General features: G+C 42.3%; 1 protein-coding gene across 1 annotated transcript in view; it reads left to right on the top strand.

Moving 5' to 3' along the window:
- The window catches only part of LOC110535759 (unconventional myosin-Ih), a 44,532-nt gene that overhangs the window by 5,374 nt on the left and 17,659 nt on the right, over positions 1 to 21,499 (top strand). Inside the window, exons 4-23 of the mRNA XM_021620998.3 lie at positions 301 to 499; positions 916 to 996; positions 1,190 to 1,369; positions 1,534 to 1,632; positions 1,837 to 1,950; positions 4,383 to 4,454; positions 4,621 to 4,740; positions 4,839 to 4,906; positions 5,002 to 5,107; positions 11,522 to 11,602; positions 11,813 to 11,904; positions 12,166 to 12,260; positions 12,420 to 12,466; positions 13,333 to 13,413; positions 13,690 to 13,795; positions 13,966 to 14,083; positions 18,178 to 18,291; positions 18,381 to 18,457; positions 18,539 to 18,607; positions 21,270 to 21,354. Of these exons, the coding sequence (XP_021476673.2) occupies positions 301 to 499; positions 916 to 996; positions 1,190 to 1,369; positions 1,534 to 1,632; positions 1,837 to 1,950; positions 4,383 to 4,454; positions 4,621 to 4,740; positions 4,839 to 4,906; positions 5,002 to 5,107; positions 11,522 to 11,602; positions 11,813 to 11,904; positions 12,166 to 12,260; positions 12,420 to 12,466; positions 13,333 to 13,413; positions 13,690 to 13,795; positions 13,966 to 14,083; positions 18,178 to 18,291; positions 18,381 to 18,457; positions 18,539 to 18,607; positions 21,270 to 21,354 (2,004 nt within the window). The remainder of the gene's footprint in view (positions 1 to 300; positions 500 to 915; positions 997 to 1,189; positions 1,370 to 1,533; positions 1,633 to 1,836; positions 1,951 to 4,382; positions 4,455 to 4,620; positions 4,741 to 4,838; positions 4,907 to 5,001; positions 5,108 to 11,521; positions 11,603 to 11,812; positions 11,905 to 12,165; positions 12,261 to 12,419; positions 12,467 to 13,332; positions 13,414 to 13,689; positions 13,796 to 13,965; positions 14,084 to 18,177; positions 18,292 to 18,380; positions 18,458 to 18,538; positions 18,608 to 21,269; positions 21,355 to 21,499) is intronic.

Here is a 21,499-nt window from a genome sequence, read left to right on the forward strand (position 1 = left end):
GATTGAATTAGAATGTATCGTCATGTAAATAAATGTCTGACATTTGGAGACTTAACTGTTTTGGTAAATCGTTTTTTTTTTGTTGAGGGGGTGGGATTGCAATTTGCACCACTTCTGTAGAATCATCCATATACAACATGTATACAGTGTTTATACGGCTGTCTGACAAAATACCATAGGTGGGTCCAGACCTAAAGCATGGGAGCAGCATATACCATCATTATCATCATTGCATCGTTGAAGAAATTTGAAATCTGGAATGTGAATATACATTTCACTTGACACACTATATTTCTGTAGTTTTGCCCTGGCAGACAATGCCTACCACACCATGCTGGCTGAGGCCAACAACCACTTCATCCTCATCTCTGGGGAGAGTGGCGCTGGCAAGACAGAGGCTTCCAAAAAGATCCTGCAGTACTACGCTGTGAGCTGCCCCAGTACCACCCTACTGGACAATGTCAGGGACCGGATGCTGTTGTCCAACCCTGTGCTGGAGGTCTGATCGGACAGTTCCTGTCATTCACTGTTATCACACATCTGGTCAGATCTTGTCCCAGATCTGTTTGTGTTGTCTCGCCATTGTGCTGTGCTATAGTCATTGCCATCATGACTATATTGTACAAACAGATCTGGGACCAGGCTATCACACACCATGGATCACATAGTTTATTTTGGGGTGGCAGGTAGCCTAGTAGTTAGAGCGTTGGACTTGTAACCGAAAGGTTGCAAGATCAAATCCCTGAGCTGACAAGGCAAAAATCTGCCGTTCTGCCTCTGAACAAGGCAGTTAACCCACTGGGCCGTCATTGAAAATAATTATTTGTTCTTAACTGACTTGCCTAATAAAATAAAGGTTAAGAAAACATTGTAGTTAACCTCTTAGTGACTAACACCTTTGTTCTTCCTCCACAGGCTTTCGGCAACTCCAAAACACTGAAGAATGACAACTCTAGCCGCTTCGGGAAGTACATGGATATCCAGTTTGACATCCAGGTAAGGATGGATGGGTTTATGTTCTTAAAGTAAGCAGAAGGCATACCAGGGTATTGTTTCTTTCAAATATTTTTGCTGCGCTTCATGGCGCATTGGAGAAAAATTGCATTCCCCACCCACCTGGCACTTCAGATAAGCAGTTTGTTGAGGCTAATTGGATCATTAATCATTGTCACATGTCTGGCACTCTCAGGGGGATGCCGTGGGGGGGCACATCCTGGGCTACCTGCTGGAGAAGTCCAGAGTGGTCCATCAGAACCACGGAGAGAGGAACTTCCACATCTTCTACCAGCTGGTGAAGGGAGGAGAGGAGGACCTGCTGCATCAACTAGGCCTCGAGAGCAACTGCCAGCACTACAGCTACCTGGTGCAAGTATGGGCTACCACTGTGGTCAACTGATGTGCTAGCTCGGACTAGGCTAACTGGTGCATGCTTGGGCAACCACTGTAGTCCGCTGACGGGCTAGCTAGAGCTAGGCCAACTGGTGGGAGCCATGCATGGGTGCCACTGTAATGTTGACTCCCTCTCTCAAAAAGGGCGAGTGTGCCAACGTGGCCTCAATCAATGACAAGAATGACTGGAAGACAGTGAGAAACGCCCTGTCCGTCATCGACTTTGACGAGAGAGACATACAAGTGAGTTGCTGTCACACTGCTTGTGGAAACAGCTTTTGTGATGACATTCATTCAATTGCTTATTGTGCTATACTGTGCACTACTACGCTGTACATCATTTTTGCTTTACTACTACTCTGGCCACCACCTCAAACCTAACCCTAACCCTAACCCTAACCCTAACCCTAACCCTAACCCTAACCCGCATTTCTCCATTCTCCACAGGACCTGTTAGGGGTCATCGCAAGCGTCCTCCACTTAGGGAACGTGCAGTTTGAGCCTGACAGCAAAGGCTACGCCACGTTGAACAACAGCGCTGAGCTCCTCTGGGTGTCAACAGTAAGCTTTGTTAGTCCTTAGACACTCCACAACAACACCATGCCAATGCCTTGCTGGTCCTTAGACACTCCACAACACCATGCCAATGCCTTGCTAGTCCTTAGACACTCCACAACAACACCATGCCAATGCCTTGTTAGTCCTTAGACACTCCACAACAACACCATGGCAATGCCTTGCTAGTCCTTAGACACTCCACAACAACACCATGCCAATGCCTTGCTGGTCCTTAGACACTCCACAACACCATGCCAATGCCTTGCTAGTCCTTAGACACTCCACAACAACACCATGCCAATGCCTTGCTATTCCTTAGACACTCCACAACAACACCATGCCAATGCCTTGCTAGTCCTTAGACACTCCACAACAACACCATGCCAATGCCTTTCTATTCCTTAGACACTCCACAACAACACCATGCCAATGCCTTGCTATTCCTTAGACACTCCACAACAACACCATGCCAATGCCTTGCTATTCCTTAGACACTCCACAACAACACCATGCCAATGCCTTGCTGGTCCTTAGACACTCCACAACACCATGCCAATGCCTTGCTAGTCCTTAGACACTCCACAACAACACCATGCCAATGCCTTGTTAGTCCTTAGACACTCCACAACAACACCATGCCAATGCCTTGCTATTCCTTAGACACTCCACAACAACACCATGCCAATGCCTTGTTAGTCCTTAGACACTCCACAACAACACCATGCCAATGCCTTGCTGGTCCTTAGACACTCCACAACAACACCATGCCAATGCCTTGCTGGTCCTTAGACACTCCACAACAACACCATGCCAATGCCTTGTTAGTCCTTAGACACTCCACAACAACACCATGCCAATGCCTTGTTAGTCCTTAGACACTCCACAACAACACCATGCCAATGCCTTGCTGGTCCTTAGACACTCCACAACAACACCATGCCAATGCCTTGCTAGTCCTTAGACACTCCACAACAACACCATGCCAATGCCTTGTTAGTCCTTAGACACTCCACAACAACACCATGCCAATGCCTTGCTGGTCCTTAGACACTCCACAACACCATGCCAATGCCTTGCTAGTCCTTAGACACTCCACAACAACACCATGCCAATGCCTTGCTAGTCCTTAGACACTCCACAACAACACCATGCCAATGCCTTGTTAGTCCTTAGACACTCCACAACAACACCATGCCAATGCCTTGCTGGTCCTTAGACACTCCACAACACCATGCCAATGCCTTGTTAGTCCTTAGACACTCCACAACAACACCATGCCAATGCCTTGCTGGTCCTTAGACACTCCACAACACCATGCCAATGCCTTGCTAGTCCTTAGACACTCCACAACAACACCATGCCAATGCCTTGCTGGTCCTTAGACACTCCACAACACCATGCCAATGCCTTGCTAGTCCTTAGACACTCCACAACAACACCATGCCAATGCCTTGTTAGTCCTTAGACACTCCACAACAACACCATGCCAATGCCTTGCTAGTCCTTAGACACTCCACAACAACACCATGCCAATGCCTTGCTGGTCCTTAGACACTCCACAACACCATGCCAATGCCTTGTTAGTCCTTAGACACTCCAAAACAACACCATGCCAATGCCTTGCTGGTCCTTAGACACTCCACAACACCATGCCAATGCCTTGCTAGTCCTTAGACACTCCACAACAACACCATGCCAATGCCTTGCTGGTCCTTAGACACTCCACAACACCATGCCAATGCCTTGCTAGTCCTTAGACAATCCACAACAACACCATGCCAATGCCTTGTTAGTCCTTAGACACTCCACAACAACACCATGCCAATGCCTTGCTAGTCCTTAGACACTCCACAACAACACCATGCCAATGCCTTGCTAGTCCTTAGACACTCCACAACAACACCATGTCAATGCCTTGTTAGTCCTTAGACACTCCACAACAACACCATGCCAATGCCTTGCTGGTCCTTAGACACTCCACAACAACACCATGCCAATGCCTTGCTAGTCCTTAGACACTCCACAACAACACCATGCCAATGCCTTGCTGGTCCTTAGACACTCCACAACAACACCATGCCAATGCCTTGTTAGTCCTTAGACACTCCACAACAACACCATGCCAATGCCTTGTTAGTCCTTAGACACTCCACAACAACACCATGCCAATGCCTTGCTGGTCCTTAGACACTCCACAACAACACCATGCCAATGCCTTGTTAGTCCTTAGACACTCCACAACAACACCATGCCAATGCCTTGCTATTCCTTAGACACTCCACAACAACACCATGCCAATGCCTTGCTAGTCCTTAGACACTCCACAACAACACCATGCCAATGCCTTGCTAGTCCTTACGACACTCCACAACAATGCTTTGCAGACCACGGTCCCTGTACTTTGCTGACTTTGTGTTGTGTGTGATCATCTGTAGTTGCTGGGCGTCAATGTTCAAGTGCTGCAGGAGGGGCTGACATCCAGGAAGATTGAGGCCAAAACAGATGAGGTGAGAAGGAGAAGAGGGGTGGTGAATGACTAAATGAATGAATGAATGAATGAATGTCGAGAGAGAAGGCAGGGACTACACTCACTAATAATGGGCATTTCTAACTTAACTCACTCGTCAGGTCAGGTAGTTGTTAATGTGTGCCTTCTTTTTCATCAACATCCAGGTGCTCAGCCCGTTCACAGTGGACCATGCCATCTATGCCAGAGATGCCCTCGCCAAAGCCATTTATGGACGCACCTTCACCTGGCTGGTCAATAAAATCAACGACTCCATGGAAAATAAGGTTAGCAGATACAGTAAGTGAAAAGTACATGTCAAGATAAAACAGGAGCATTGGTGATCCGTGTGAATGACCACAGTTTCCTGAAATCTTTTCGACAGGACTCTTCAAGGAAGACAGTAATTGGTCTCCTAGACATTTATGGCTTTGAAGTTTTCTATGTCAACAGGTAGGTGGACCTAAGTTGTGCAGTACATTGTAGAAAACTATTGGGCTACATTTTAAAGTGCACTTCAATTGAAATATGTTGTCTGTCAATTCCAGTTTTGAACAGTTCTGTATAAATTACTGCAACGAGAAACTGCAGCAGCTTTTTATCCAGCTGACCTTAAAGTCGGAGCAGGAGGAGTACGAAGCAGAGAATATTGGGGTAAACGTAATTTATTCTTTTGGGTTCTATTTGGTTCTGTTTAGTCAATACATATAATATGGAATTTTTACCTCGTCAAAGTATTACTTTGGCATTATAGGTATTGTTGAATCCTGGAATGCCTTCCCACTGGGAACAAACTGATTAAAACAATGTTGTTTCAACATAATTTGTCAACGTATTGTGACGTGGAATCTACGAGGAAAATACATAGGATTTTTTTTTAAGTCATCAACCTGCTGCAGTTTCAACTGTTGTTTTGAAGGTGAAATTTCACCCACAGGATTATGTCATCGATTTTCAACACAGACAAACTTTGCATAAAATATGTTGAATTTGTACATTTAAAACAATGTCAGATCTTCAACGTAATATCCACTATAAGAAAACAAACTATACTGAGCAGCAACTCCTACTTGGGAATTGATCTGTCTTTGGTCTCCCATCCAGGGCTTTAACCAAGTCTCCACTTAATAGATTCACTGTTGTTATATAAGACATTCTAAAGGATAGGTTTAACAGAGCAAATGAAAGATAACCATATTTCAATGATATATCATCAATGATGCAAATTTAGGCCTATATAGCATTTGTGAAGTAATCCACAGCTATTGTTTCAATTCAACCCAGGACTCAACTAAAACTAGACAATACATATAGGCCAAGGGTTTCAAGCTTTGGTTGATATCAAATGGAATTCAACAAGTTAATTCAAAAACGACAGTGGCTTCAGAAAGTATTCACACCCCTTGACTTTTTCCACATTTTGCTGTGTTACAAATCGGGATTAAAATGGAACAAATTCAAAAAGAAATTCTCAACATTCTAAATAAAAAACTGTAATGTCAAAGTGGAAGGAACTCCAGTGTGTATTTGGCCTTGAGTTTTAGGTTATTGTCCTGCTAAAGACGAATTTGTCTCCCAGTGTCTGTTGGAAAGCAGACTGAACCAGGTTTTCCTCTAGGACTTTGCCTGTGCTTCGCTCTATTCCATTTATTTTTATCAACAACAAAAACTCCCTAGTACTTGCCTATGACAAGCGTATCCATAACATGATGCAGCCACCACTGCTTGAAAATATGAAGAGGGGTACTCAGTGTTGTACTTGATTTGCCCAAAATAGCACGTTTGTACCGACAAAACTGTGGTTATATGTAGAAACCAGACAACAAAGTTTACAGTAAGCCTCAAAAATCTCTAAATCTATATATCCCCAAGCAACTGTTATGTACAACTGCGAACCAATCAGTTGGTAAAACAGAGCGGTGACACGAATCCAAACAACTTCTACAATTTGTTATTACAAAAGTGGATTTGCTCGAAAAGAATGTAGAGGCGATCGTGTCACACGCACAACAAGGCATTTGAATGAATGAGCAAGATAACAAAATGAGTCTTTTGGAAACAAAGTTGCAAACATTAGAAAATGAATTGGACCAGCAATAAAATAGAATTAGACGAAACAGCATGAGAATATTGTCCTTACCGGAAAATGAGGAAAAAGGTGACCGTACCAGCTATGTGGTCAAACTGATATCAGAGGAACTTCACATGGCTATATCACCAGAAGATCTGGAACGATGCCACAGGATCGGCATGAAACAAAATGACGCTAAATACCCAAGCATGGTAACCTTCAAACTGTGGAACTATCAAACCAAAATTAACATTCTGAGGTCACAGGGGGGAAGGAGATCAAAATCCACGGTTGGTCCATTCGATTCGGCCAGGCTGCTAAGCTGAAAGAGAGACGCAAGGAATAGATTCCAATCAGACAGTTACTGTAGGAAAAGGGGATCGAGCCTCAGCTCTGTTCCCAGCAGTGCAGTGGGTATGGAAGGGAACGCAAAGGATGGAATTCACAAGCGCCAATGAAGCCCTAGTTACAAGAAACCTTCCCAGTTGAAGGAGGAGAGCCCCCTTCTCCGAGAAGTGGACGAAGTAGGAAAAAACAATGAGTGCACTAGGCTACATACAGGGATGCCTAAGACCATCTTATTGTACATTGAGACCATATCCTTTCCCTCTCCCCCCAATACAATCTACAGTAGTGGCCAAAAGTTTTGAGAATGACACAAATATTAATTTTCACAAAGTCTGCTGCCTCAGTATGTATGATGGCAATTTGCATATACTCCAGAATGTTATGACGAGTGATCAGATGAATTGCAATTAATTGCAAAGTCCCTCTTTGCCATGCAAATGAACTGAATCCCCCCCAAAACATTTCCACTGCATTTCAGCCCTGCCACAAAAGGACCAGCTGACATCATGTCAGTGATTCTCTCGTTAACACAGGTGTGAGTGTTGACGAGGACAAGGCTGGAGATCACTCTGTCATGCTGATTGAGTTAAAAAAATAGACTGGAAGCTTCAAAAGGAGGGTGGTGCTTGGAATCATTGTTCTTCCTCTGTCAATCATGGTTAACTGCAAGGAAACACGTGCCGTCATCATTGTTTTGCACAAAAAGGGCTTCACAGGCAAGGATATTGCTGCCAGTGAGGTTGTACCTAAATCAACGATTTATCGGATCATCAAGAACTTCAAGGAGAGTGGTTCAGTTGTTGTGAAGAAGGCTTCAGGGCGCCCAAGAAAGTCCAGCAAGCGCCAGGGCCGTCTCCTAAAGTTGATTCAGCTGCGGGATCGGGGCACCACCAGTACAGAGCTTGCTCAGGAATGGCAGCAGGCAGGTGTGAGTGCATCTGCACACACAGTGAGGCGAAGACTTTTGGAGGATGGCCTGGGGTCATGAAGGGCAGCAAAGAAGCCACTTCTCTCCAGGAAAAACATCAGGGACAGACTGATATTCTGCAAAAGATACAGGGATTGGACTGCTGAGGACTGGTGTAAAGTCATTTTCAATGATGAATCCCCTTTCCGATTGTTTGGGGCATCCGGAAAAAAGCTTGTCCGGAGAAGACAAGGTGGGCGCTACCATCAGTCCTGTGTCATGCCAACAATAAAGCATCCTGAGACCATTCATGTGTGGTGTTGCTTCTCAGCCAATGGAGTGGACTCACTCACAATTTTGCCTAAGAACACAGCCATGAATAAAGAATGGTACCAACACATCCTCCGAGAGCAACATCTCCCAACCATCCAGAAACAGTTTGGTGACGAACAATGCCTTTTCCAGCCATAAGGCAAAAGTCATAACTAAGTGGCACGGGGAACAAAACATCGATATTTTGGGTCCATGGCCAGGAAACTCCCGAGACCTTAATCCCATTGAGAACTTGTGGCCAATCCTCAAGAGGCGGGTGGAGAAACAAAAGCATGGCTTGGGTGGGAAAGGATGGAAGGTTGGGACAGGCTTGGCTTGGGTGGGTAAGGATAGGAGGTTGGGACAAGCATGCCTTGGGTGGGGTAAAGGGGCCAGAAAACAGGAAGAGTGAGGTGGAGAGGGATGGGTTTGGCTTGGGAGAGAGAGAAAGAAGGATTTAACAATACTACAATGTACATTTATTTAAAAAAAATTGCAAACCTGATGTAAAATGAATAAGATGAATATGAATAAGAGTTCTGGACAGATTAGGAGATGTTGAGAAATTATTATTCCTTGTTTGTCTTTATAGCTCAGTTGGTGGTTGTTGGTGAGAGTGGAGCGGGGCTCTGTCCGAGGGAGGCCTGATTCACGCAGTCTCCTCTGAACAGTTGATGTTGAGATGTGTCTGTTACTTGAACTCTGTGAAGCATTTATTTGGGCTGTAATCTGAGGTACAGTTAACTCTAATGAACGTATCCTCTGCAGCAGAGGTAACTCTGGGTCTTCCTTTCCTGTGGCGGTCCTCATGAGAGCCAGTTTCATCATAGCGCTTGATGGTTTTTGTGACTGTACTTGAAGAAACTTTCAAAGTTCTTGACATTTTCTGGATTGACTGACCTTCATGTCTTAAAGTAATGATGGACTGTCGTTTCTCTTTGATTATTTGAGCTGTTCTTGCCATAATATGGACTTTGTCTTTTAACAAATAGGGCTATCTTGTGTATACCCACCCCTACCTTGTCACAACACAACTGATTGGCTCAAAAGCATTAAGAAGGAAATAAATTCCACAAATTAACTTTTAACAAGGAACACCTGTTAATTGAAAGCGTTCCAGGTAACTACCTCATTAAGCTGTTTGAGAGAATGCCAAGAGTGTGCAAAGCTATCATCAAGGCAAAGGGTGGCTAGTTTGAAGAATCTCAAATCTATTTTGATATGTTTTACACTTTTTTGGTTACTACATGATTCCATATGTGTTATTTAATCGTTTTGATGTCTTCACTATTATTCTACAATGTAGAATAGTCAAAATAAAGAAAAACCCTCGAATGAGTAGGTGTGTCCAAATATTTGACTGGTACTGTATGTACAACGACATAATCCACAAACGTTTGGTACAGAGGAGTTGGATCTTAAAAGCCCTAAAAAGGCATAGTGCCTCAAACTACAAAGAAGTACGTTGCATTATGTTTTTGTACGTTTTCTGTTAAGTGTCCACTCAGCCCTCATGCTCACATGCTTTATGTATGTAATGTATACAATAACTATGTATTCATACTGTGACTCTCCCATATCATGGAATACCCACCGCCCTCATATGACATGTCTGCCAAAAAGTTTTATCTGGTTCTTTGATTTGATTTTATACAGGACCAACAATTTATTGCATGGAATTTGCACGGGCTCCAAAAAAAGAGAGAAGCCTATTGTTCTTGAACACGTAAAAATAGGTTGTCAGAAGATGTGGTTTTCCTGCAAATGTTACATTTTAAAAAAAGGAGGAATTTAAAATTTAAAGAGGAGCTGGGTTGGAGAGGCCTATGCTGCCACCTACTGTAGCAACAGCAGAGGTGTAGGCATCCTGATAAATAAGAATACATCCTTTTCCCGTATATCCCAGTACACGGACCAAGAAGGCCATTTTTCTAACATTGAATTGTACCTTATATGGTGAAAACTACACATTGATTCCATTGTATATCCCACCAGGGGCAAATCTTTTTTTTGTTGTTGATAGAATTCAAGCTATATTAGATCAAATCCAGACAGTAACTATTATTTTAGCAGGTGATCTAAAGCATAATGTACATTCGATAAGATTGGCAGACATAGAAATAAAAAAGGCACATTCAAGGGACCTCCAAAGAGGCTGAAAAATTCTATCGCTACAAATAATTTACAGGACACCCGGAGATTACTATTCTCAGCTACGAAAGACTAATCCTATTTTTCTCAAAGTAAGAAAAGCTATTCAAGAATTTACTACATTTCTATTTCCAAAAATGCTCTCAACAACATTCCATGATATAGTGATATTGGATCATTCCATACGCTTTAAAATGAAGGCCAGGCTGTTAGGAAGGGTAATGCAACCCCTGGGCCAGACTACACTCAATCATAGGACCTACTGAAGAGATGAGTCTTCAGTAAAGACATAAAGGTCGAGACAGAGTTTGCGTCTCTCACATAGATAGGCAGACCATTCCATAAAAATGGAGCTCTATAGAAGATAACAAGCTAGCTAGCTAACAAGACGAACTAGCTAGCTAGCTTGCTCGCTCACAAGACTAACTAGCTAGCTCGCTCATAAGACTAGCCAACTGCGTTGTTGCTTGCATGAGATTGGCTGTTGTCTTGGGGGTGGCACACAGCCTGTTAGGCATCATTCAGGATTTAAATGCCCCATGAGGGCTTAGATGCTCCACAAGCTTTTAACTCAAGATAAGTGACATTTAGCTTGCTAACATTCTAACTTATAAACTGATAATGAACTCCAAACACAAATGAAAGCATGGTGTTAGCATGAAATGTACCATCGCTTAGCGTAGCAATCAATAAAAACGTATGCGCTGATCCATTGTGGGCTCTGCCGCTTCAGCCATAGTATTATTGTCAATCCATCATCAATACGTCCACACTCCTATTCATAGAGTTTATTTTGTGATCTTCCCAAAACAACTTTTTTTATGTCACGATCATGAGATAAATAAGTTGTGATCTCGACATAATGAAGGAATTTATTTATTTATTCATATAATTCTGTATGTTACATTGTTATTACACTGTAATAAGGACCCCTGAAAATGAAGTGTTACCGAACCTTGTTGTGCTTTTAAATGTTTGAAAGCGCAGTGATAAAAAAGTTTGGTGACAACCTAACCAAAAATTTGACATTGATTTTCCATAGGAATTTGGTCATTTTTTAGATGGTTGAAAGCATAGTGATAACACATTGGGAATTCAACAAACTTTCGGCTGTCTTTCTGATGTTGTAATCTTATTGATCACGTAACAACCAAATATTACCCAATTGTCAATGCTGAAATGACCCAGTGGGTTGTGGATGTTTCTGTTGAGTTTGACTCAGGTAGTATTTCCCTCACTTACCCATGTTTTCCTATCACCTATTTCCTTTCCTCTTCAGTGGGAGCCTGTCCAGTTCTTCAACAACAAGATTATCTGTGACCTAGTGGAGGAGAAACACAGGGGCATCATCTCAGTGCTGGTGAGGACACACAAACAGCACCCTATTCCCTATCTAATTGCACTACATTTGATCAGGGCTCTGGGCAAAAGAAGTGCACTACATACGGAATAGGGTGCCATTTTGGACACCCATAAGACTGAACCCATACAGTAACATGAAGCATCCTATTGGTTTTGGAAAGGACATAGGCTGAAATGGCGAGCGGTGATAATCTTGTTGCTTTCTTAGGATGAAGAGTGCCTGAGGCCTGGAGAGGCCACTGACCTCACGTTTCTGGAGAGGCTTGAGGAAAAATTAGACAGTCACCCTCATTTCGTCACGTGAGTGTAGCTACCTCCCCTCCCTCCCGGCCCCCCACTCCTGCAAACGTACATATTGACCACGCACAACCCTTCTCAAGGATATACAATGGTGTAACTTTATCACTTAAATCAACCTCCCTTATCACTTAAGCCCAAAGCCTTAAACATTTTGCTGATAGATCTATTATTGTCCCACCCTGTGAGTTGACACAATGAGCTAAGGCTCTGTCCTTACATTCCTCTCACTCTTCATCCCTCTCTCCATCCCATTGACTGCAGGCACAAGCTGGCTGACAAGAAGACACGTAAGACGCTGGAGAGGGGCAACTTTCGCCTTCTGCATTACGCCGGGGAGGTCACCTACTGTGTTGTGGGTAAGGGAAACCATGGTGTCAGGCCCAGTGGGGGCGTTACTCTGCTCCTCAATGTCCCTACATGTCCTACTACTAGATCTCACTGCCACTATCACGTGTCCCTTCTCATTCAGGACACTCTCTCACATGTTGTTATTGTTTTTATTTGTGTCATCCCAGGGTTCCTCAGCAAAAACAATGACCTGTTATACAGAAACATCAAAGATGTGAGTCTGCAGGTTTCTACTCATGTATTATGTGAGACGAGGAAGGGACTCTTCAATTGGTTCCTTAATTATTTACTCTCCTGTAGACTTATTGTAAATAATAGAGGAGGAGGGGAATGCAGTGAATTTGGCCAATGGGTCTTGGGTATACACTTGATGGGTGGTGTGTGTGTGTGTGTGTGTGTTTATCCCAAAGAGATCCTATTAAATTACTAGAGGGGCAATGTCATAAACCCTCGAAGTTCCAGAATGGGGGGAAAATGGCAGCCATATTGGTCAGGGAGAAATCCAAACTAGTCTAATTGGAATAAATGGCAGGAGAGGCATTATCCTGATTTTACTTATGCAGGAAAATGAAAGTAAGGCATGTGATATGTCAAAAATTGTGTAATATAATTATTGTCAATCTAAAATATTGTAATATAATTATAAATACAGTTTATATGGGTATTATACAAATGTACTGTATAAATAGCCTCTATGTATATATGTAAACACACCATAAATTACTACATTTGTGCTTTTATATGATACAATATTAGTACTTGTTGCATTTACAACTTGTAGAAGTCCTATCATCAACTGATTTCAGCTGAGGATTGACTGCATTGTTCGAATGGAATGTTGTCATATTGGCAGTTAATAAAAACAAATGTATGGAATCATTCTTCTAAAACTGGCTAGCTAACATACAGTGCCGATCAATTCTTCAAATTCTTTATTTGACACAATATCTTATCATAGCACTGGCACCTCCTTGACCAAAAAGGCTGACCTTTATCCAATCATCAGGTTCATGTCCATTCTGTTATTTTAATTCCTAATTCTATTGTTTAACCCCCCCCCCCCCCTTTCCCTACTCACAGGTGATGCGGCAATCTAAAAATACCATAGTCAGAGAGTGCTTTGCATCAAAGGAGTCGGATGGCAGGCGGCGACCAGAGACGGTGACAGCTCACCAAGATTTTCTCCCACCTCTTTCCCATCTGTCCCCCTGAAGTCACGATTACATTGTTTCTTTCCTTGTACATTGCCTCAATAGTATAACATATTAAATATAGCATGGCTGTATGGGGACGTACCGTTTTCAGAATTACCAATAACTGAGAAAAGCAATGTGCTCTGTGTTTAAATTAGATTATTCATTGTCCCCTTGAAACAACACTAAATTGTAAAAGCAGTCTGCTAGAACTGACACTGATTCCAGGCCTGTTTCTTTGTAGGTTGCTAGCCAGTTTAAGAGCAGTCTGCTGGGACTGACAGACATCCTCATGTCTAAGGAGCCCTGGTATGTGCGCTGCCTCAAATCTAACGAGTCCCAACAGCCAGGTGAGAGACCCTCTGACCTCCACCACGTGCACCACATCTTCACCAGCTGGTGGCACTTCCAAACTGCAAAACGGCAACCTGCCAACTGTGTTTATGAAGCAATTTCTCCTCCTTTCTTTCTCTTTTGCCCTCTGTCTTTCCCTCCTTTTGTGTGCGCACACGCACAACAGGGCAGTTTGACGACGTGCTGGTTCGGCACCAAGTGAAGTACCTGGGGCTGATGGAACACCTTAGGGTCAGACGGGCAGGTTTTGCATACCGATGCCGCTATGACGTTTTTCTGCAGAGGTAGGACAATAGAACTTATTACGTAGAGGGAGGAATTTCAGCCTATGATTTTGCCTTCACATGAGCTGTTGATATTAGGGGCCTGGTCAAAAAATTGCATCCACCTCCCAAACGTAAAAAATATTTTCACATGACCCTGCTCTTGTACAGTAAAATAAATTGCACACCCCCCCTCATAGAATGAACTCAAAATAAGTCAGATGTTCAACATTGTGATGCCATATTTATAATTATATATATATATATATATATGCAACAAATCTTCCACCAACAGATTTGTGTCAATGCAGCACACAACTATAAAGCATACTGACTTCGGCAACTTCAATATCACGGTTTGCGTTAACACCACAATAAATAGACTATGTCAATCTTGACCAACAGAAAATACATCCCTCCCTACCATGTAGGTTCTACCCAGTATTGAATGTCATTGAACGTTTGTGTTTTGTAACAGATGTCTCTTTCCATTCATCAAATGGACGCTGCACAGTTTAGATTGATTGAATGGTTGGTTATATGTCAGTAAAACAAAAAATTGTTGTGGAAATTACCACCAGGGATACCTGAAGTCAATTGTAACAAGTGCGCTGAGAGTCGGGAAGCAAGTACAGGGAGCGAGCGTTTTAATAAATAAACAAAACCATAAACAACGCAAAACAGAAACAACGCATCGACATGAAACAGAGTCAACTCTAGGCATACTGATGGTTTTGTCACAAAAAATGTTGCGTAAGTATAGCGAATATTCCCACTCTGCTATTAGCATGTGCGTTCTAGTCAACTGCTCGCAGATACAGTGCGGGTTAGCCTACTAAATGATGTGATTATTATGGACAAAAATTATTTTTGTTTATCAAACGGCAGCCAAACATCAATCATCAGCCGCGTCCTCAGAGAATGCGCAGACCAGATGGCTCGAGTGTTTCCGGACATATTCAATCTCTCCCTATCCCAGTCTGTTGCCCCCACTTGCTTCAAGATGTCCACCATTTTCCTGTACCGAAGAAAGCAAAAGGTAACTGAACTAAATGACTACCGACCCATAGCACTCACTTCTGTCATCATTAAGTGCTTTGAGAGGCTAGTTAAAGAGCATATCAACTCCACCTTACCCGACACCCTAGCACCACTGCAATTTGCATACCGCCTCAAAAGATCCACGGATGATGCAATCGCCATTGCACTGCCCTATCCCATCTGGACAAGGGGAATACTTATGTAAGAATGCTGTTCATTGACTACAGCTCAGCCTTCAACAACATAGTACCCTCCAAGCTCATCATTAAGCTCGGGGACCTGGGTCTGAACCCCGCCCTGTGCAACTGTGTCCTGGACTTCCTGACAGGCCGCTCCCAGGTGGTGAAGGTAGACAACAACACCAATGGCGCATGCTCAGCCCTCTCCTGTACTCCCTGTTTACCCATGACTGCGTGGCCACGCATACCCGAGCCACAGACCGCCATCATCCAGAAGGCTAGGTCAGTACAGGTGCATCAAAGCTGGGCCCGAGAGACTGAAAAACAGCTTCTATCTCAAGGCCATCAGACTGTTAAATAGCCATCACTACCCGGCCTCCACCCAGCACCCTGCCATGAACTTAGTCACTGTCTCTAGACGGCTACCACCCGGTTACTCATCCGTGAAACTTAGAGGCTGCTGCCCTATGTACATAGACATGGGACACAGGTCACTTTAATAATGGAACACTGGTCACTTTAATAATGTTTACATACTGTTTTACCCATTTCATATGTATATACTGTATTCTAGTCAAGTCCATCCTATTCAACCATTGCTGTACATGTACTATTCTACACATGTATTCTTCAGATATACTATATATTCTATCCACATGATGGCCATAATGTCTATACATCCCATCACATATACATGTATATACTGTGTGTGCATGTATATATATATATATATATATATATACACACCGGACTCCGACATTGCTCGTCCTAATATTTCTAAATTTCTTCTATAACATGTGTATGTGACCAATACAATTTGATTTGATTTGATTCATGTCACCTGAACCCTCGATATTTATTGAAAGGAACATAAAGCTCATCACCGTGCACTTTCACCACCTTGTGAAGTTCATCATAACTTAATTAATCTGTATCCTAAAAAACTGCATGATTTCCCATGATGTCGTGACATGTTTTATCTGCATGTACACTCTTAGACAAAGGTTTCCAAAAGGGTTATTCAGATGTCCCTATAGGAGAACCCTTTTTGATTCCTGAGAGAACCCTTTCTGATTTCACGTAGAACCCTTTTGGGTTCCATGGAGAAACCTCTGTGGAAAGGGTCCTACATGGAACTCAAAATGGTTTTAGCTGGAACCGAAAGGGTTCTACCTGGAACCAAAAAGGGTTCTTCAAAAGGTTTATCCTATGAGGACAGCCGAAGAACCCTTTTAGGTTCAAGATAGCACCTTTTTTTCTAAGAGTGTACTTTACTCGCATAAAAATGTTGGATGGAACCTGGTTAATGTGAAGCCATTTTGAGGATGTTGGAATTATATTTTGGACAAACGCGTGCATGCCTAATCCCTTATCAGATTAAAACATTGTGAATGTTCGTACCACATATAAAAAGGTAATACATTTTAAAAGTTAAATTATACAGTAAATATTTAGGCTGTATTAAAGCGTTAGGCCATTCCTCATGCACCTAGAACCTGTAACGGCTTTCTAGGTGTGAAGGAGAGTCGGACCAAAATGCAGCGTGTAGATTGCGATCCATGTTTAATGAACAACGTAAACACGAATTAACACAAACACTACAAAACAAAGTAATGACCGAAAACAGCCTATACTTGTGTAACCAAACACAGACTAAGGACAATCACCCACGACAAACTCAAAGAATATGGCTGCCTAAATATGGTTCCCAATCAGAGACAACGATAAACACCTGCCTCTGATTGAGAACCACTTCAGACAGCCATAGACTTAGCTAGAACACCCCACTAGCTACAATCCCCATACATACACACCACATACAAAAACCCATGCCACACCCTGGCCTGACCCAATACATGAAGAAAACCACAAAATACTTAGACCAGGGCGTGACAGAACCTATGTTTCCACGTTATTATAGGAAGACATGGGAGACTGATGATCTGCAACAGACAGCGCATCAGTATCAGAATTAAAAATACAGCGAATGGCCTGCTACTGTGTCTTTCTAAACCTTATAAACTGCCGAGAGGAGATCCACAACTGATCCAAATGGAATGAAACATTGAAATCAATGCCTTTGCCAAGTTATATTTTCACTGCAGCCTAGTGTATCATTTTGTACACTTGAAAACAGTAATACAATTATTCATTGCATTGTGGTGTTGTAGGCTAGTCTAGCTAGGATAATTGTATTGTCCCTAAACAAGATCTACAGGGGAGCTTTCTGATCTGCGTGTCTCATGTCCTCACTGTTCTTTCATGCACAATAATGCAGCTGGCCTATTCACTGTCTATCAGCTATTCCTATTTGTTATTGTGGATTCACATTGAAAACTGATGCTGCTTTGAATGCTTTTATATGTGGTATGATTGCTAGTTAGCCTATTGCATATCTTGACAAATGATCCACCTACAACTACATATGTCACTATGACAGTTAGACTGGAAGACTATTACTGATCTGTGGCACAGTATAAGTTAGTGTGTAGAAAAGTGTAGTGCATAAGGGACGTACCAAAACACATTGATATGGTGGAGGCACATGCAAGCAGATAAGGAAATGTGACTATGTGTAAGAAGTTATAAACAAAAAATGATATGGTAAAACCTGCTAAAGACTGAAAAAAAAAATGCACTACTCTCCCCTGTGCCCAATAAAAAAAACATACAACACTCCCCAAAGTAATTTTTAATTTTTTTTTAAATAGGGGATGGTTGTCAATGTCTACCTGTCCATTATTATTATTTTTTTTTTGTGTCCCCTTGGGGAAATTTGTCTTGTGTCTCAACACAAACAAGCACAGGTATTACATGCAGTACAACATACTGTAGAGCATTAGGCCTACTCCATCTAGGTCTAGGACAATCAGGTGATGTGTGATCCACCTCCAGATACAAGCCCCTATGCCCAGCCACCTGGCCCTATTGGAGAGGAGTGGCTGCAGAAGGAGTGGAAGTGCTGGTGCAGCACCTAGGTTACCTGCCAGATGAGTACAAAATGGGCAGGTGAGAGCAGCTAACCAGTGTGGGCAACTCATTTCTCCTTGACTAAATTGGTTCATACAGAACTCTGTTACCTTTCCATTTCACTTTAGAACCAAGATATTTATCCGCCACCCCAGGACACTTTTTGCTACAGAGGATGCATTTGAGGTCTGCAAACATGATCTTGGTAAGGACAGGAAAACTAAGATAAATCAAGAGGTTTTATTTATTTGCATAGAGATTTTAATATTACTCATTGATATTACAGCATCAAGGATTCAGGCCCAGTACAAGGCATACTGGCAAAAAGGACAATTCAGAAGACAGAAAGAAGCCGGTAAGTGACTGCTAAGCTACATGGTGTGGTCCTCTGTAGCCATTGTTGGGGAAGCTACTCTAAAAATATAGTTTACCAAGCTACCAATTACTTCACACTAGAAGACATTAAGCTACACTAAAGCTACCCTTAAAGGGCAAGTCCGCCACTTTTCAACCTCATTTTCATCATCTCCAGCACCAAACCAGTGTCTACATATGTGAAAACAGTACATTTCTATGATCTGTGGTAAAAAAAAAATATAAGAAGAAATTAAAATTTAAAAAACAGGGATTTTCAAAAGCTGCAAGAGTTTCTAGCCAAAGGGAGGGTCTTTTCTTGCTCCTCACATCACTGCGAATCTCATAGTGTTTTAAAATAACTGTTCATATTTAATGATGTCATCGGGTAGAACTTTTTAACTTTATAACTTCTACAAAACGTAGAACTGCGCCGTTGTGAAAATATGTTGACACTGGTATTGTGCTGGAGGTAATGAAAATGAGGTTGAAAAGTGGTGGAGTTGTGCTTTAAGAAAAATGTTGAAAAAGTTGTTCACTACATCCAAACTACTCCATCGTGAAAAATTCTATATCATAGACTACAAATCAGAAGAACAGATCAATTTAGGTTCATATGTTAGCAGAGGGGTTAACATGGCAAAAAAGTAATTGACTACTGAAAAGATTACCTAGATTTGAATTAGGTTCAACTACCACTAAGCTACTGTAAAATGTAGTTAAATTACTAGTTGAACTACATGTAGTTCACTATTCCCAAACACTGCCTGTAGTTTAGTTGGTAGAGCATGGTGCTTGCAACACCAGTATAGTGGGTTTGATTCCCAGGACCATCCACATATAAAACAAAAATGGATGCACGCACGACTGTAAGTTACTTTGAATAAAAGTGTCTGCTAAATGGCATATATTTATTAAATATACACTGAACAAAAATATAAATGCTACATGTAAAGCGTTGGTCCCATGTTTCATGAGCTGAAATAAAAGATCCCCAAAATTGTCCATATGCACAAAAAGCTTATTTCTCTCTGATTTTGTGCACAAATTTGTTTACATTACTGTTAGTGAGCATTTCTCCTTTGCCAAGATAATACATCCAACTGACAGGTGTGGCATATCAAGAAGCTGATTAAACAGCAGGATCATTACACAGGTGCACCTTGTGCTGGGGAGAATAAAAGGCCACTCTAAATTGTGCAGTTTTGTCACACAACACAATGCCACAGATGTCTCAAGCCTTGAGGGAGTGTGCAGTTGGCATGCTGATTGCAGGAATGTCCACCAGAGCTGTTGCCAGAGAACTGAATGTTAATTTCTCTACCGTAAGCCCCCTCCAATGTTGTTTTAGAGAATTTGGCGGTACGTTCAACCAGCCTCACGATCACAGACAAAGTGTATTGCTTCGTATGGGCGAGCGGTTTGCTGATGTCAATGTTGTGAACAGAGTGCCCCATGGTGGCGGTGGGGTTACGGTATGGGCAAGCATAAGCTACAGACAAAGAACACAATTGCACTTTATCAATGGCAATTTGAATTCACAGAGATACCGTGACGAGATCCCGAGGCCCATTGTCATTCCATTCATCTGACACCATCACCTTGTGTTTCAGCATGATAATGCCCCATGTCGTAAGGATCTGTACACAATTCATGAAAACTGAAAATGTTCCAGTTCTTCCATGGCCTGCGTACTCACCAAACATGTCACTCGTTGAGCATGTTTGGGATGCTCTGTATCGACGTGTACGACAGCGTGTTCCAATTCCCACCAATATCCAGCAACTTCCCACAGCCATTAAAGAGAAGTGGGAAAACATTCCACAGGCCACAATCAACAGCCTGATCAACTCTATGTGAAGGAGATATGTCACGCTGCATGAGGCAAATGGTAGTCACACCAGATACTGACTGGTTTTCTGATCCACGGCCCTACCAGATGCATATCTGTTGTCACGTTCTGACCCTAGTATTTGTGTTATTTGTTTGTTTGAATTGGTCAGGACGTGAGTTGGGTGGGCATTCTATGTTTTGTGTTTCTAGGTTGGTTTTCTGTGTTCGGCCTAGTATGGTTCTCAATCAGAGGCAGGTGTCGTTAGTTGTCTCTGATTGAGTATCATACTTAGGTAGCCTGGGTTTCACTGTTTGTTTGTGGGTGATTGTGTCTGTGTTTTACACCACACGGTACTGTTTTCGGTTTCGGTTATTCACGTTACGTTTATTGTTCAGTTTGTGTTTTAAATAAACAACAGTGGACACTTACCACGCATTGGTCCTCCTATCCTTCTCCTTCAGACGAAGAGGAGGAAATCCATTACATCTATATTCACAGTCATGTGAAACCCATAGATTAGGGCCTAATGGATTTATTTAAATTGACTGATTTCCTTATACAATCTGTAACTCAGTCAAATCTTTTCAATTGTTGCATGTAGAGTTTATATTTTTGTTCAGTGTATTATGATGTGTGTCACATGATATAGGATAAATGGTAAATTTTTTTGGAGAGCAGGAACATTGTAGACAAGCTGTATATTAATTTAGCTGGCCATGGAAACAGAATGGAGTAGTCTGAACTAAAACTAAATATACAAAGACATTCAATGAGTTCACCGTTCTCTCCATTTTTTATTAAGAGACCTGTTGTGTCATGTGATCCTTAGCCACCAAGATTGAGACTTGCTGGCGAGGAGTACAAGCCAGGAAAGCGAAAGGGAGGAGGCAATGGGCTGTCAAGGTCATCAAGAAGTAAGATGGAGGACGAGGTTATATCTTCAGGCTCTAGCACTACAATGTTGACCCATCAACCAAAATTACATAACCTCGTTTATAATCTAGACTATGTCATAGTTTAGGTCCATAGTGGATTGAAGCTTATCATTTCCTAGCACAG

The sequence above is a fragment of the Oncorhynchus mykiss genome, chromosome 11 (assembly GCF_057628025.1).
Source record: "Oncorhynchus mykiss isolate SJ-2025 chromosome 11, ASM5762802v1, whole genome shotgun sequence".
NCBI lineage: Eukaryota > Metazoa > Chordata > Actinopteri > Salmoniformes > Salmonidae > Oncorhynchus > Oncorhynchus mykiss.